Source organism: Coffea arabica, chromosome 9c (assembly GCF_036785885.1).
Source record: "Coffea arabica cultivar ET-39 chromosome 9c, Coffea Arabica ET-39 HiFi, whole genome shotgun sequence".
In the NCBI taxonomy this organism is placed as follows: domain Eukaryota; kingdom Viridiplantae; phylum Streptophyta; class Magnoliopsida; order Gentianales; family Rubiaceae; genus Coffea; species Coffea arabica.
In genome coordinates this window covers 36,628,647-36,643,714 of record NC_092326.1, presented here as the reverse complement: position 1 = coordinate 36,643,714, position 15,068 = coordinate 36,628,647, and the positions used below count along the sequence as shown (strand labels likewise).

The 15,068-nt window shown below is 34.0% G+C and overlaps 1 protein-coding gene across 1 annotated transcript; it reads left to right on the top strand.

The window, feature by feature from the left end:
* Positions 1-4,833: 4,833 nt before the first annotated feature.
* On the top strand, positions 4,834-6,517 carry LOC113708915 (E3 ubiquitin-protein ligase BOI). Its single transcript, XM_027231636.2, has 3 exons — positions 4,834-5,068; positions 5,159-5,549; positions 5,685-6,517. The coding sequence occupies exons 1-3, from the start codon at positions 5,010-5,012 to the stop codon at positions 6,336-6,338; spliced, it is 1,104 nt and encodes a 367-aa protein (XP_027087437.1). The 5' UTR covers positions 4,834-5,009; the 3' UTR covers positions 6,339-6,517.
* The last annotated feature ends 8,551 nt before the right edge of the window (positions 6,518-15,068 follow it).

The window sequence follows — 15,068 nt, the reverse complement described above, 5'->3', positions numbered from 1 at the left end:
AGTTCTTGACGTGTATACGAAAGTATTGCTTGATCAAGTAAGACATTGAAGTTTCATTTTCCAACAAAAAAAAATTTCATAAAATTGCCCACCAAGTCAAGATTATATATAGTTCTATAATATTTCTTTTAAAATGGAATAAATTCTGCTCAGATACCAACTAACGGCTACATATATTACAACCAGAAATGCCTCCTGATTATTTCAAACAAATCACTATAATTCCGCCTTGATTGGTCCGTTTTCTAACAATGACGTTTGGCATCTTTCCCATTATGGTGGTATAATTATAAAACTTAAGCAGACAGCAATTAACAAGGGACGCAACCAGAAATTAATCAACATAAATTTTTTTTTTTTAAAAAAAATTTTGAGGGCAGGCAAATAGTATAAAATACATAAAAACTTTTCAAGATATAATGAGCTTGGATCAAGCGAAAATCAAATGTGTAGAAAAGAGCAAATTAACAAAAGTATTCTTGAATTGTAGCATAGTTGATCAAGCCTCATATGATCGATCCTTTTACATCTCCCCAGTTAAACATATAAGTTGGCTGATGTTAGTAAATTAGAATTTAGAAGCTTTAAAACCAAGTATAATAAATCTCTGAGAGTTTCTATAGTTTTTCTTGGTCAAATATTCCAATACATTCTCCACACTTTAAGCCTACATTAATATGATCAGATTAATTAGAGCTAGCTTAATGACGATATCGATCCGATATTGTTTAGTCCTCTTATCCCAAATCCACCGCATTCTAATACTTTAATTTGTTAGGAATGGATGCCATACCATGATTATGATTCCTGTCATTTTTAGTTGAGATCATTGATATCATTCTCTCACCTACAAATGATCACTCTGACTTTTCAATTTTAGGTTAGAATTGGGTAATGAATATCAAAAAAAAAAGTTAGGTACAGGTTGGGAAATGGTGACAGAAGACCACGAAAGAGAAATGTGCATTATCATAAATTTCTTTCTTCCTTCCTTCTCCTTCTTTCCATTTTTTGGTTGCTCAGTCAAGGATCAATTCTAAAATCTGTTGACAGGAGAAACTTATTGGAGGACCAACATATTGGACCGCCAAAGCTTTCAAGATGGCTTCAAGTCACAATTGGAGACTCTTTTTTTTCCCCCTTCATTTTCCTTTTCCATGCTTTATAATATTGATATGACTTGGTACCAATCATGATGCCTTTCATCATATATGTCACGGGTTGTTCAAGAATATTGATTATGAATTATCTTCTTTGTTTTTTGGGCTGGTCAAATACCATAAGTTTATCTTTATTTGATGTCAACCAAAGCTGATATTGACCATCATGAATTTGGATATGTTAAGAAATCTTTATTATTATTCTTGAAGTTTGAAATTGAAAATGGTTATTAAACAACTTGCATGGGACGCAGTCCAAAGTGAGAACTTGTTAGGTGCATGAATTAGAAACTTGTGAAAACAGAGGTTTAGGTTTAGGAAAACAAAACTCCTCGTGCAACTAATACCTTCCTAGCTAGTTCCCACCTTGCATTTGTCAATAGGTCCAACTAATCTTGATTCTTGAAATCTAAATATTGCTACTAGTCTTAAGGCATTTGATTGATTGCTTAATCTCAGGATGATTTTTGGATTAAGACGTGTAAGTTTTTCAAATTTGGAATATCTTAAGGAAGGATCTTTAAGCTTATTGTATACGTGAAAATGTTGGTTAAGAATTCTTGCAAGTTTTGAGTCAGTTATTGGCTAACTCCATGACACAGACAACTAATAACTTGGTCAAATTTTGTACCATGGCACAGACAATTAATAATAACTTGGTCAATTTTGTACTTCATGAATTTTAACTCTTTTTTTTTAAAAAAAAAAAAGAAATTTGAAACTCAAGATTGCCATTTAAATTTATGCACTATTTTCACTAGCTAGTACTAATATGCCTGTGATAAAACATCTTAAGATAATAATGTATTTCACTTCGGAGATAAAATGAAAAGTGATGGAGGAACAAAGCTCATCAATTAATACGGGTAGAATTAACTTTGAAGGATAACAAGGCTAAGTAATGTCGTGATATTAAGAAAAGAAACGTTTTAATATAGACTCTCAAGTGATTGAACACATATACAAAAAAAAAAAAAGGAAAATGAAAAACAAATGTCTACTATATAAAAGAATATCAAATTTGCTTAAAAGTTAAAACGAACAATTTTGGAAAAGAAAAAAAAAGGTGGAAGAACTTGCTTTAACCTCGTCCGTTTCTAAAATCAATTGAAAGCAATAATATGTAATCATATTGAAATCCAAAATAGTCCGGTCTATCGGTTTTTTATGAGATATTGGCTAGCCAAGATATGAGCCAAAACTAATTGAACCGGTTAAAAATTGTAAAAAGAAAAAAAAAATCAGCATGAAATAATGGATAACTGAAATTTTATCTTTTTTTTTTTAATTCTCTGATCATATAGCTCTTTGACAATCATTTAACCAATAATTACTTAACGAGTACATTCAAGTTTAATGTTCTCGAATTCAAAGTATATACATATATATATATATGTAAACTTGCAGGCTATCAATTTTTCCATTCAGTCCTAATGGACACGCGTTAATATGCCTAATTTACCGTATAAATCTACACACGCTTACATTTAATGTACTCGATATATTTAAATGATTTTCTAAATTAATAATCCTGACATTTGATCAATTCCGTCTCAACAAGTAGCATTAACCAGGCTCTTAACATACAAAATAACTGAAAAACATATTGACTTATAACCAATTAAACCAAAATAACCGGATATTATTCGGCCGAGTCGATTAACAATTCGAGTTAAAGTATTTTAATTGAGATTAAAATCAAATCCTAGCTAGGCCACGAGGCGAGATGGTGTTGTTATTGTTGTTGTTGTATAATTGTATATTTGTATTGTTGGTTCGAAACTTGCTGTTATGGTGCACCATCCCACCACAAGATCACACCTCATCCAATTTTGTCCGTACACTAGTTTAGACACCCACACACACATGCTGTCTATCATCCCATAATAATCCCCCATTACCGTATGGACTTATTTCAGGAAATGGGGACAGCGTACCAGAACTGGGAAACCGCACATGAAACGGATACAAAATCCCCCGGCCCCACCCAACGTGCCAACGGACAATCTCTGCAAAATTTCTTATTTTGTTTTTTTTTTCACTATTTTGTATAATCAATTTTCTTGATATTTTATTTAGTTTTTAATAAAAGGCTAAAATGTAGAATATATTCAAAAGTAACCTTAGGCGATTCCGATTGTTCTCCGAAATGTTTTTCTACGATCAGATTTAATAAACATCAGTCGATTACATCTGTTTCAAGCACGATACATGCACTTTAAAAAAAAAAAGAGAGTCAACGGATTGCATATATTCTGATTTTTTGCCAAAAAAATAAGAGAAAACTGAACCTAGCTTTTATCTTCTCTTTTTTTTTTCCCCCCCTCCCCTACCCTTTGCACCCACTTTGGCTCTTCGCACAGAATATAAGGATCCTTTCAACCTTTCTTTTTTCATATTTTCCGGGGGAACAGTTAGCAATAGGAAAAGGGATTTTGTCCAGATCTGGACAACCATACACGTGCGACACATGGGTCCCACAACATCGAGGACCCCATCTGAGTGGCAGCGGGACTCAAATGTTAACATGATTGCTGACGTGGCGTCTGTTACTGGACGATGAAAACGTGGCAGAGGCCCGAAATGTCAGTTACGGCATCGAAACTCACAGCCACGTACACACGTCATCCCGCAAGTTTCACACACTCCGTAGAATTGGGTGGCTGGACGGGATACATATCGATATACGTCTTGTTTGGGGAGTTGGGAAAAGAATGGACAAAAAAATTTTAATGCATATCCAAGATTCTTGTATTATTTTCTTGGATTTTTCTGACATGTATAATCTAAAATTCATCCAAGTTACCGTATGTACAGTAACGCTTATGAAATGGATCAGTCTAATAGATGTCCTGTAAGTACTGGTTAAAATATAATTTTAGGTGTCGTATTTTTTTAAAATATAAAATTAATTAAGAAAAATAAATAAATACTACAAGAGAGGGTAGGTAAGATTAAATAGAAAAAATATATAAATATTATGAAAAGTAAATAAATATAAGGGACATTATATAAGAAAAAATATATAAATACAAGAGAAAGTAAATAAATATAACAAAAGACAGGTAAGATTACATAAGAAAAAATATATAAATATGAAAGAAAGTAATAATTATTAATACGTGTTAGATTAGGTAAACGCTAGGTGTATTAAAAGTGCACTATGGACACATATTAGAAAAACTTTTATAAAATTTATCTAAATTACTATATATATATATATATATATACACGCACCTACTAATAATAATTATTCACACTTACATTTATATATATTTTTTATTTAATTTTACTTGCTCTTTCTCATAGTTATTTACTTTCCATAATTATTGATTTGATGTTTCAAAAAATATAACACCTGAAGAAATATATCCCAACGAGAGTGTTTAATGACATATCCGAATCCATTTTCATTTATTTTCTGGTTTGGAAATTTCTCTGCCTCCATTTATTACTTTAAACCATAAAATCAGCTATCCTTTCAATTCACGGATATCAAAGCACATTTCTCATTAAATATTCACATTGAAGTTCTCACTCTTCAGTCGTCCAGTCGTCCAGTCTTCCTCTCTCTAGAATTCATTGACTTTTCCATTTCTCTTTCTCTCTCTTACCTTTTCCTTTTTCCTCCAAAAAAAAAAAAAGAAAAAAAAAATCCCAAAGGCTTAAATATAAACCAAATCCATTCCATTCCTCAGTAGTCGCCACCTCTCTTGCGTTGCATACTCTTCTCTCCTTTCCTCTCTTCATTTCTCTCTGTTTTTTCCTCCCCAACAAAAACCTTCAAGAATACAAGGCAAATCCAATCTCACAAGAAGCAAAGAATAAATCTCCCCCAACGCTCTTTTCATGGCAGTTGATGCAAGTCATCTCAATCTTCTTCCTCCACAGCTCATGAATCCGAACAGGTACTTATCTTTTTCTGGGCTCTCTTGCTTTTTTCTTCCCATAAATTTGAGTGAAATGTTGAAAATTTTCTTCCTTGATTTTTTTTGCAGGGATTTTGCATTTTCCAATCAGGGAAACACTAACACCTTGGCATACAACAATGTTCATCAGATGGGCACAGGCTCCGGAGTCCCTTTGATTCCGGCAATTGCGGAAGGTCTCCTGCCTTTGCATCATCCAACTCTGGCTTGTGATTCTGTCCAGCCAAAAACATCAATGAATACCGATAGTGGACTCACCTATAACATGCCAGCCCCAAGGAAGCGCCCTAGAGATTCACTCGACCAGTTTAACAATGTCCCGGCGAATTTCTTCGTTACCTCCCAGCAGAAAAATAATAGCAATGATGTTGTAGCTCAATTTCCATCCTTCTTTGGAGAGCAGATTTTGCCCTTCATCAATCAACATCAATTGGATATCGATTCCGTCATTTCTCAACATGTAAGTGTTCATATTATGTGTTTAGAATTTTTTTTTCTTCCTTTTTTTTGGAAGATTCATCTTTGTGGAATTAAGGTCTGGGGATTTTTTTTTAATAAAAAATGTTTGCTCGCTTGGGTTTTTTATGATTTGCAGACGAAGAAAATCAGGTTGGAATTGGAAGAGAGACAGAAGCAACATGCGAGAATATTAATGGCGGCAATTGGTGAAGGGGTGGTGAAGAAAATGAAGGAAAAGGACGAGCAGATTCAGAGGATGGGGAAATTGAATTTGGCGCTTCAAGAAAGAGTTAAGAGCCTTTACGTGGAGAATCAGTTATGGAGAGATTTGGCACAAACAAATGAGGCCACGGCCAACTCGCTACGCACCAACCTGGAACAAGTCCTGGCGCACGTTAGCGACGAGCGCCTCTCGGCCGGCGGAAGAGGCGGAGGAGCTGGTGTAGCTGTTGAGGATGACGCCGAGTCGTGCTGCGGGAGCAGCGATCACGGGAATGAAAGGGAGGCGGAGGAGGAGACTTCGGCGGAGCGGCGCATTTTAGCAGGCGGGATGTGCGGTAGGATAGCAGTTGAGGCAGAGGATAAGGAGGCTAACGTGAGCAGTAACAAGAACAACAACAGCAGCAGCAGCAGGATGTGTAAGATGTGTGGGGAGAGGGAATCGTGTGTGTTGCTGTTGCCATGTAGGCATCTGTGCCTGTGTACAGTTTGTGGGTCCACCCTCCTCCATACTTGCCCTGCATGTAACTCTAACATGAATGCCACAGTGCATGTTAACTTGTCTTCTTGATCAATCATCAATATATAGAATGAGAGGGAAAAAGGAAAAGTTACTAGTGTAGTTTTCTTTTTAGGCCAAAGAGAAAAAGATCATCATATTAGGGGGGTTCATTTTGAAGATGGAAAAAAATAGTAGATAATGTAAATTTCTTTTGCCATGAGTAAATAAATATATTGTTCATTCTTTAATTTCAACAAAAAAATTTTTTTTTACCTTTTATTCTTTCTCACACCCTTGCTATCGTCAACTGTCAGACTCGACTCGAGTAAATATATTGTTCATTCTTTAATTTCACTTTTTTTTTTGTTGTTTTTTTACCTTTCATTCTTTCTCGCACCCCTCCTATTGGGAAATTGAATTTGGTTAGATTCTTAAACCTAATGATAAAAGATAATTGAAATATCATCTTGATTTGCTTTCAAATTAGGAGAATAATAGTATGAAATTCAAGGTAAAGGTGGAAGTTGGCTAAAGGGCTAAAGGTGTTAATGTCAACAGCATTCATTCATCCTTTGAAGCCATCCTTTCTTTACTTTGATGGTTACCCGTTGATAGGTCATGAATGTCCAATAAAGTTAGTGTAGATATGTCCAACTTTGCGCAAAGAATCCTACTTTTTCAAAATTTCTTTGTACTACCTATTTGATTAAGTGGTCCTTGGGGATTTTTTAAAAAATTAGGTGCCTAGAGGGCATATTGGATTGGGGCATTGATGATTACCCCCATTATGCTCGCAGCAGCAGCAGTCCATTTATACTCACCACCTAAAAAGATTAAAAAAAGGGAATTTTGCCCGTAAAAAAAAATCAAAACAGACCATGACTGGCCATTCATGGTGGAGGTCCTACAATTTGATGGGGCTGGTACAACTTGATATGATAACATTTTACATAGATAGGTGGGATGTCAAAGCAAGGATGCGGAAAAGTAGAATTGATTTTGGTGTACTAATTCTCTAATTGGTAGTTCCATTCCAGCGCAGCTGATGAAAAGAAAGTGGCCCAAGCAAAAGCAAAGCAAAGCAAAGCAAAGTCCCCCAACTCCTCCGGCATATACAGTGCTGTGAAAGCAACTAATGGGATGTGCTAATTGTGTTTTGATATCGAAAGTCATGCCCCAGCTTCCTTCTCTTGTCTACTTGGGCTTAGCTAGCTAGGCTCCTTTGTTTTTTGTCCCCTCCCCCACCCTTTGTGCCATTAAAGTAGGCATCAATTTAATGAATTTTCCCATGCATATAATTTTACCAGTCCTAGAAGTTTGTTTTATAGTATTAAACTAAAGAGTAGCCATTTACAAGTTTGCTAGTACTATCATATGTTTCTCATTTGCATGACAACTTTTTATAGAAGTCAAGGATTAGGTTTTCTTTTTCTTTTTTTTTTTGGTAGAAATTAAGGGACGACAAAACTTGCCAACTGAATCTTGATTTTCGAACTAACTAGTAGCTAGCAATTCTTTTGACTGTTGAGACGCTTCTCAAATTATACCTAATTCAAAGCGACTAAAATCCACGCGTCGTGCGACAAGATTTGGATAGCCATTATTTGACGCAAAAAAAATCAGTATAAATTGCGAACGCTGATGGTCATCATCAATGCATCAGGGGCGTTGATTTAGCATCTCAATCGTTTTTATCGTTGAAAGACAACTCTTTAGAATTTAGAATAATGCACAAGCATTTGCTGTTTATAGCAGAACAAGACATATTTTATAGGGTTATTAGATTCTTTTTGGTTAAAGTTAGTAGCTAGGAATTACATTTGTTGACACAGGAAGGAATTAGGGGATTGTGCTTCTAAGAATCTTCCTATAGCAAAAGACAGTGTAGATCGCCTCTGGACAAAACAATAATGTGAGTGGAAAATGGGGCATGTTCACATTTCCTTCAATAATGATGGCTCTCATTGAATTCCATTGACATGATGGCTAAACTAAAATGTGTAGCCATCTTCCAAGAACTTCCCCCTTCATTTATGTCCAAACAGCAATCCTTTCCTTTCCTCTTTTTTTTTTTTGTCAAGCTTGTTCTCATTCTCAATGGCACATAGTACATATAGTGTTACACATGTTCCTTTTTATTTTTCTTGTTCTTGTTAAGTGGTGAATGGAAGAAATTGGTGATAAGATGCTTGGTAATTCCCACTTGCAAAAGCAATTGTAACAATGACTAGTAGAGCCACCCCTCTTACCTCTTTTGTCTTTCCCTTTTCATTGAAGCAATTATTAAGTATGCTGATTGTCACAATCATATGTTCCAATGTGGTCTAATTTATCCCAAGCACTAATAGAAAAAGTGAAATCATGATCACTCCACTCCCATTTTGTTTAATGTTTTTTTGCCTCTCTTTTCCCCATTTTGAAAAGTTAAGCTGAAGTTCCTTTTTTTTTTTTTTTTTTTTGCTTTACTTTTCTTGTTCTTGTTTTAATTTTTTTTTTTGGAAGGTCTATAGGGAGGAGACAATCTACTTCATGTGTTCATATAGTACCAAATGACTTGTAAGAGGGAACAGTTTTTACACCAGACAACATTCGTGTTTACTCAACACAATGATATGAAAATAACTTTTACATGAAAGCAATGCTACAGAATTCTTTTTGTTTTTGGTGTAAAAACAGGCAGATTCTGGGGTGGTGGAAGAGGGGGGTATTTGAGCAATTCTACAGAATTAACTTGTGGTGGAAACCAGGTTCTGTCAACCTCTTGTTTCAAGTGAATTTATAATTCTTGTCTAATAAACAAAAGGCTTGCGATCATATCACAGCAGATATTTTAATTAGCTCCGCAGAAAATTTTGTAGATTTGCTGTTCATTGTTTGAGGGTCTAAGAGTTGTGTTTGGATTGCATTTTCCATGATTTTTCATGGAAAAATTACTATAGCGATTTGATGTATGTGAGGAAAAAAGATAATAGAAAAATGTGATCACGGAAAATGATATAATTTTCCGACTGAAAATCGCAATCCAAACAAGGCTTTTCTTTTTTTTATAAAAAATATTCTTCTTCTTCTAACTTTTTCCTACATTTTTTTATAACATATAAAATTTGAATCCTGAATCTAACAGCAGCAACACACCAGGAAAGAATCAACGTTCAAAACAAGGAAACTTAGTGGATTGATAGTGTCAGAAAAAACATATTGCTTGATGACATTACTATACTCATCGTGACCAATAAATATCTTATCCTAATATTGTGAGCGTGCACGCAAAAATTCAGTCTGGGATCACAAGCATTTGTTTAGAACAGCACTAAATGTACCTAAATGCTAGAATATGAAAGTAAATATTGCTCTGTCAAAATAACTGCAATTTACTGGAAACGGTTAAATTCATCAATCCTATCTTCTATGCATTTATTTATAGGTATTTAAGAACAAAAGAATCCTTAAGCAATAAAAGATGTACATAACCATAATTTAAGTACATGTAAGTGCGGGTCCGGCATAATATGGATGAAACAATGGAAGAAGAAAAGGTCATATCTATAACTTACATGTATTTATGAGTGTTTCTAACCTAATTGTGTGTGTTACTTCTTCTGTCTATGGAAAAAAATAAAAATAACTTACATGCATTTCATTTGGTCAGTAAATTTAGCACACAAGAAAGTGATCTACCAGTTTTTCCCCTTCCCACCCTGAACTGGATTCGCGTCATGAAGGTTTAAACTTAACAGTGAAGAAGACTCTAAGAGTCGTCCTCTGATAACTGAATCGACCCTAGTGATGGAAATTGATACGCATATATTAATGTTTGGATTCTAAATTATTTGAGATATTTTTACTATAGCGTTTTTTGTGATGTTATGTATATGAGATAAAAAAATAATTGAAAAGATAAAAAAGTGTATTAAAAATTGTAATAATGATACGAACAAATATATTTTGCCAGATAATCTCCTGTCAAAACACACTCAATTGCTTTTATTAGATTGTAATCACCAATTCCATTTAGTCACATCACACACGAGCAGAAAATGGAATTTCAAATCAAATAGTGAAAGAAGTTTTGGTGCTTTCGAATTCACACGAGGCTTTTTCCTTGTAGATATAATTTATGTAGATAAGCTTCTCGCAAATTATTGCACGTGATTGATTCTTTTTTTTTTTTTTTCCAAATCATCGCCGTAATTGATATGAAAAAAAAAAACCAAACATTATTTAATAAATAGCCGATCATTTTCCAAGTACGTTTGTAAATTTAGTTATTTAATTAATATTCATGCTTAATTATATAAATTCAGACAATCTTGATACCGTACTATTGCCACATTTTAGGATCAAAAGTTAGGAGTTGAAAGATTTGTTGGTCACGTTTTGTAAGGAAAAGTATAATAAATATCAGTAGGATTTAATTTGACAGGCACTTAATAAGAACTGAATGATACCCTGTATTCATGTCCAGATTTGAGGGGTGGTTCTTGATATTCAGTGTCAGTATATTCATGTGCCAAGTGGCAGCCGAGGTCTGACACCTCAGACTCCACATACATTATGGATTTGCACGTAGGCCCCACCACGTGTGAACGCCATTGCATGGGATTCTAACCCCCTCTCGGGGCACAGGACCATTCCAACGCTAAAGCCAAAGACAGGGAGGAAAAAAAAGAAAGAAGAAGAAGAAAGGGTAAAAAAAAGAAACAAAATGAGTGGGGGAGAAAAATGGTTGTCTTCTCTCTTTGTCATTTTTAACAAAACATTCCAACTTTTTGTTAACTTTCATGAACATTTTAACCTTTTTTTGTAGACTAGTCTCTTTCAAAATTTCCACCAATTATGCAAAAATAATTGTAAGAAATAAAGTATGAAAAATGTGGTGGTAACTTGCAGTAAAGCATAAGAGAGCTCTCTAAAGTTAAGAGGAAACGTCTAATTGTAACCCAAAACAAAAATGAAAAATTATCAAACACGAAGTGTACGACTCATTAGATTCTCATGCACGTTAGTAATATAAGTTATAATTCTCAACAAATTTCACTATAACACATTTTATGATACAATGCATGCAAAATTACAAAAAACAGTTAGAAAACGAGTTTAAGAAAAATTTAATAATTCTTTTCCAAATAATTTGAAATCCAAACAACGTATCAGGGATAGTAAAATCAATCAGTACAAGTATCATCGTAAAATTAAAAAAGCACTACTCTTTTCTTCCTATTAAAAGTATCATCGCTATCAAGCCATTATTCTTAAAAGATTAAAATCTGAAATGCAACAAATAATTTGGAACAATTAAAATGTTATCACCGTCAAACCGTTATTCTTTAAAAATTCGGAATCTGAAATGCAACAAATAATTTGAATATTACATTATCTTATCATGGCCCTCTCGAACAATTATCCTTTTTTTTTTTGTCGACACAAGAGTGTCCGAATCAATCCTTACGGAGCCCGACTAATCCCCTGCGATCCGAACTCGGCGCCCCAACCCGACCAAGGCACGATAAGTGCACAAGCGTCCCCATAGCACAGTTTCGAATCCGAGACCTAAATATTCCAAAAAAACGCTGCTACCACGTAACTAAACCCGTGGGGGGCTCTCGAACAATTATCCTAGTGACACTAAAAATGTACTCCTAAACTACTAGCATGGCATAGGATTTATCTATACACTAAAGGTTTAAAAAAAAAAAAAGAAAAAAAAGCGCCAAACTAAAAGAAGAAAATCCACTTGTCAGTAGACTGCTGGTGATGATGATGACAGAATATATATATATAGGAAGGAAAGGACGCGCACAGATGTGGAGGGCCGTACATTGAACCACTGAGGCGTACTTTTGTGTTGTTGAATTGGCGCTGCCGCCCTAACCCAGCCCCACCCCAACCGGCTTATAATAATAATAATAATAATAAATAATACTACAACCACCCAAAAAAGAAAGGGGGTTAAAAAGCCTCTCTCTCCTATTAATTTAGTAAAAAAAAAAGAAGCCCTTAAAACTCGCCGGTGCAGTTACTGTTACAGGACGAAAGCGACATGATGGGCTTACGTACGTTAGTGGGTGGGGACGGATGGGTTTCGTCAGGTCAGATTTCACAGGGACGTGAAAATCTCGGGTCTTTCTTTCTAACTTTTTCTTTGAAATTGTTTAGCTGCTGCTGCCGCTGCAGCTACTGCTACTGCTACTGCTGTTATTGTATTGCTTTATTTGCCCCATCTTTGGCAGGAGCGGAGACCTTGCCAAGGTCTCTCTGACCTCTAATGCCGACAAACTTGGGTAGATATCCAACCAACTTTTTCCCCCTCTTTTTTTTTTTTTTATTTTTAATATATAAATATTCATCATCCATTCCCATTATCATTTGTAGGACTATAGTACCTTCATTTTTTATGGGTTCGTGATGTTCTAGGTTACCAAGTTGGATTTCCCCCCCCCCTTCTTTAATGGATTAACCCTATTAAATTTGTGGATGGATCACCTAGTTTTTAACCTAAACTAATCTAATTTTTTAAAAATTTTTGAGATATCTCGTTAAGTTTATATAATCTGATAAGGTTATTCTTACGATTACAAGGCAGTAGTTAACTTAAAGAGTTACAAATTTTTTTTTTATTCTTTTAGGAACAATGAAATTGAATATAATCAAAGAGTTGTTTCGTGCACACTTATACCGTTGAATTTTATTTGAATGCGTTTGGACAACAAAGTTGTTTCTAATAATCTTTTACTTGCATTACAGACATAATTTTAATTATTTTTAATTTTTCAATCACCTTATTATTTCACATATAACACATCCCAAAAAATATTACAGTTATTCAAAAGTAAAAAAAAAAAAAAATTTGTAGTAGATTGAACATAAACATCGAAATCCAATTTGATCTTCTACTTACTAATAAGCATAATTCATTAAAAAGGTGGTATTATTGAAGCATTTCTCAATTTTTCTTTTGTGAATCAGCAAATTTGTATATGATCACTATTTACAAGAGAAAATGTTCATAGAAAGTATCCCTATCTCATGGAAACAGTCGTGGTTGGATTGAAATACTACTAAATAATACTGTACAGTAGTAGTGTAATGAAAAACAAAGGCAAAGAAACAACAAATGAATCCAACTTTAATTAAGCTTTTGTCGGAACATAGAGGACCACAGCTGAGTTGGTGATACTGATCCAAAATATTAAAAGCATGTTCATCGCATGTAGGAGGCTGCAGAAGCCAGAAGCAAGCAGCCACCACCACAAATATCCCACGAACAAATCTACGGATCATATGCCCACAACATGCCACCACCGCTCCTCTCCTCCTTAATCAATGCAAACCACATTATTCATTGCTGTTCCCCCTGACGTTTGACTCAAGATGATAATTATCATTTTCACGTGAAAACAAACAAACAATAATTAATATTACTTACTTTCTTTCAAGATTTTCAATTCCAACGCATGATTTCCAGGACACCTCCCCACCAGTCAATACATTTATTTCTTGGCACACTTTCGATCTTATCAAGTAAAAAAGCGGTTTGAAAAAAGAATTTTGATAATGTGTTTGGATTGTAAATTATTTAAGATAATTTTGTATAAAAAAAAAAAAAGTTCTGTAATTTTTTTAAACATGACGATGTATGTGAAATAAGAAATAATTAAAAAATATATCGATGATATAAGCAAGTCAGTGTGTGTAAATAAGGTGTAATAATTTACAATCTAAACACGTTATTATACGCACTGCTGCGATTTTAATACTTACAGGCACTTATAGATATCTAAATCATTAATTACATTTTGTCGTGGAGACGTGTAAACATGAGCGTCTAAAGAGATGAGAAAAATAAGATGGTACTAATTTTAAGTTTGGAAGAATTGATAATTGGCAAAATTATCTATAATTTTCAAAATCACAGTAATCATCTTAATTTCTTGTATAGAACTTGCTTAGTAATTACGTGTGATATATATATATATATATATACACGCACACACGTATGTGTATATATATATATATTAACTCTTGTTTGGATTGTAATTTTTTGTAAAATATTTTTGTCATTTTCTATAAATATATTTCTTAGTCACCTTTTTTTAATATATGTTAAATTATTATAGTATATTTTTTTGACAAAATAAAAAATCTTAAAAATAACAATTCAAAAGAGAAATTTGTTTGATATGCTTTTTGGAGAAGCATCTGGAGTCCTAATTTGTTAGTTTCCCGTCAACGTACAAATGCTCGTGGGGGGTCCATCGCGTGTAAAAGGAAGAAAAGATGAGAGAATAAAAAGATGCCAGATAGACCCAAATATGTAATGATAATAGTCGTTAACTGTATTAAATATATTCAAAAAAAAGGAAGCCAAAGAAGATTACTAAATGATGGGGCACATGAAAGCGACATCTGATGACGCAGGAATTAATGGGAGGATCTTGGTACACGGTGGACCCCACACCCAGATGGGGACTCTTTCGTCCCCTCCTCCATTCTCCATTTATTTGCTTTGCTTTCCTTTGCCTTGCCTCCTTGGATAGATATTACATATTTTCTCGTCAAATTTTTGTTAAGAATTAACTTTTTATACACGGACTGTGCTGTGATTTTTTTATATTAGTAATTACAAATATATAATATATATGTATAATTTAAATTTATATTATGTGATATAATCTAATTTTGTTAGTGTTTAAAAAAATTTTGTACGCTGACGATGTATAAAAAAAAAAACTTACTATTTACTGATTTGTGGTTAGTGAATCAATCAAGTGAGTGCACGATATTGCATGTCAATTGATT

Coding starts and splice junctions, on each gene's coding strand:
- LOC113708915 (XM_027231636.2), top strand. CDS start 5,010: ATGGCAGTTGATGCAAGTCATCTCAATCTTCTTCCTCCACAGCTCATG. Junction 5,069..5,158: donor CAGCTCATGAATCCGAACAG/GTACTTATCTTT, acceptor TTTTTTTTGCAG/GGATTTTGCATTTTCCAATC. Junction 5,550..5,684: donor ATTCCGTCATTTCTCAACAT/GTAAGTGTTCAT, acceptor TATGATTTGCAG/ACGAAGAAAATCAGGTTGGA.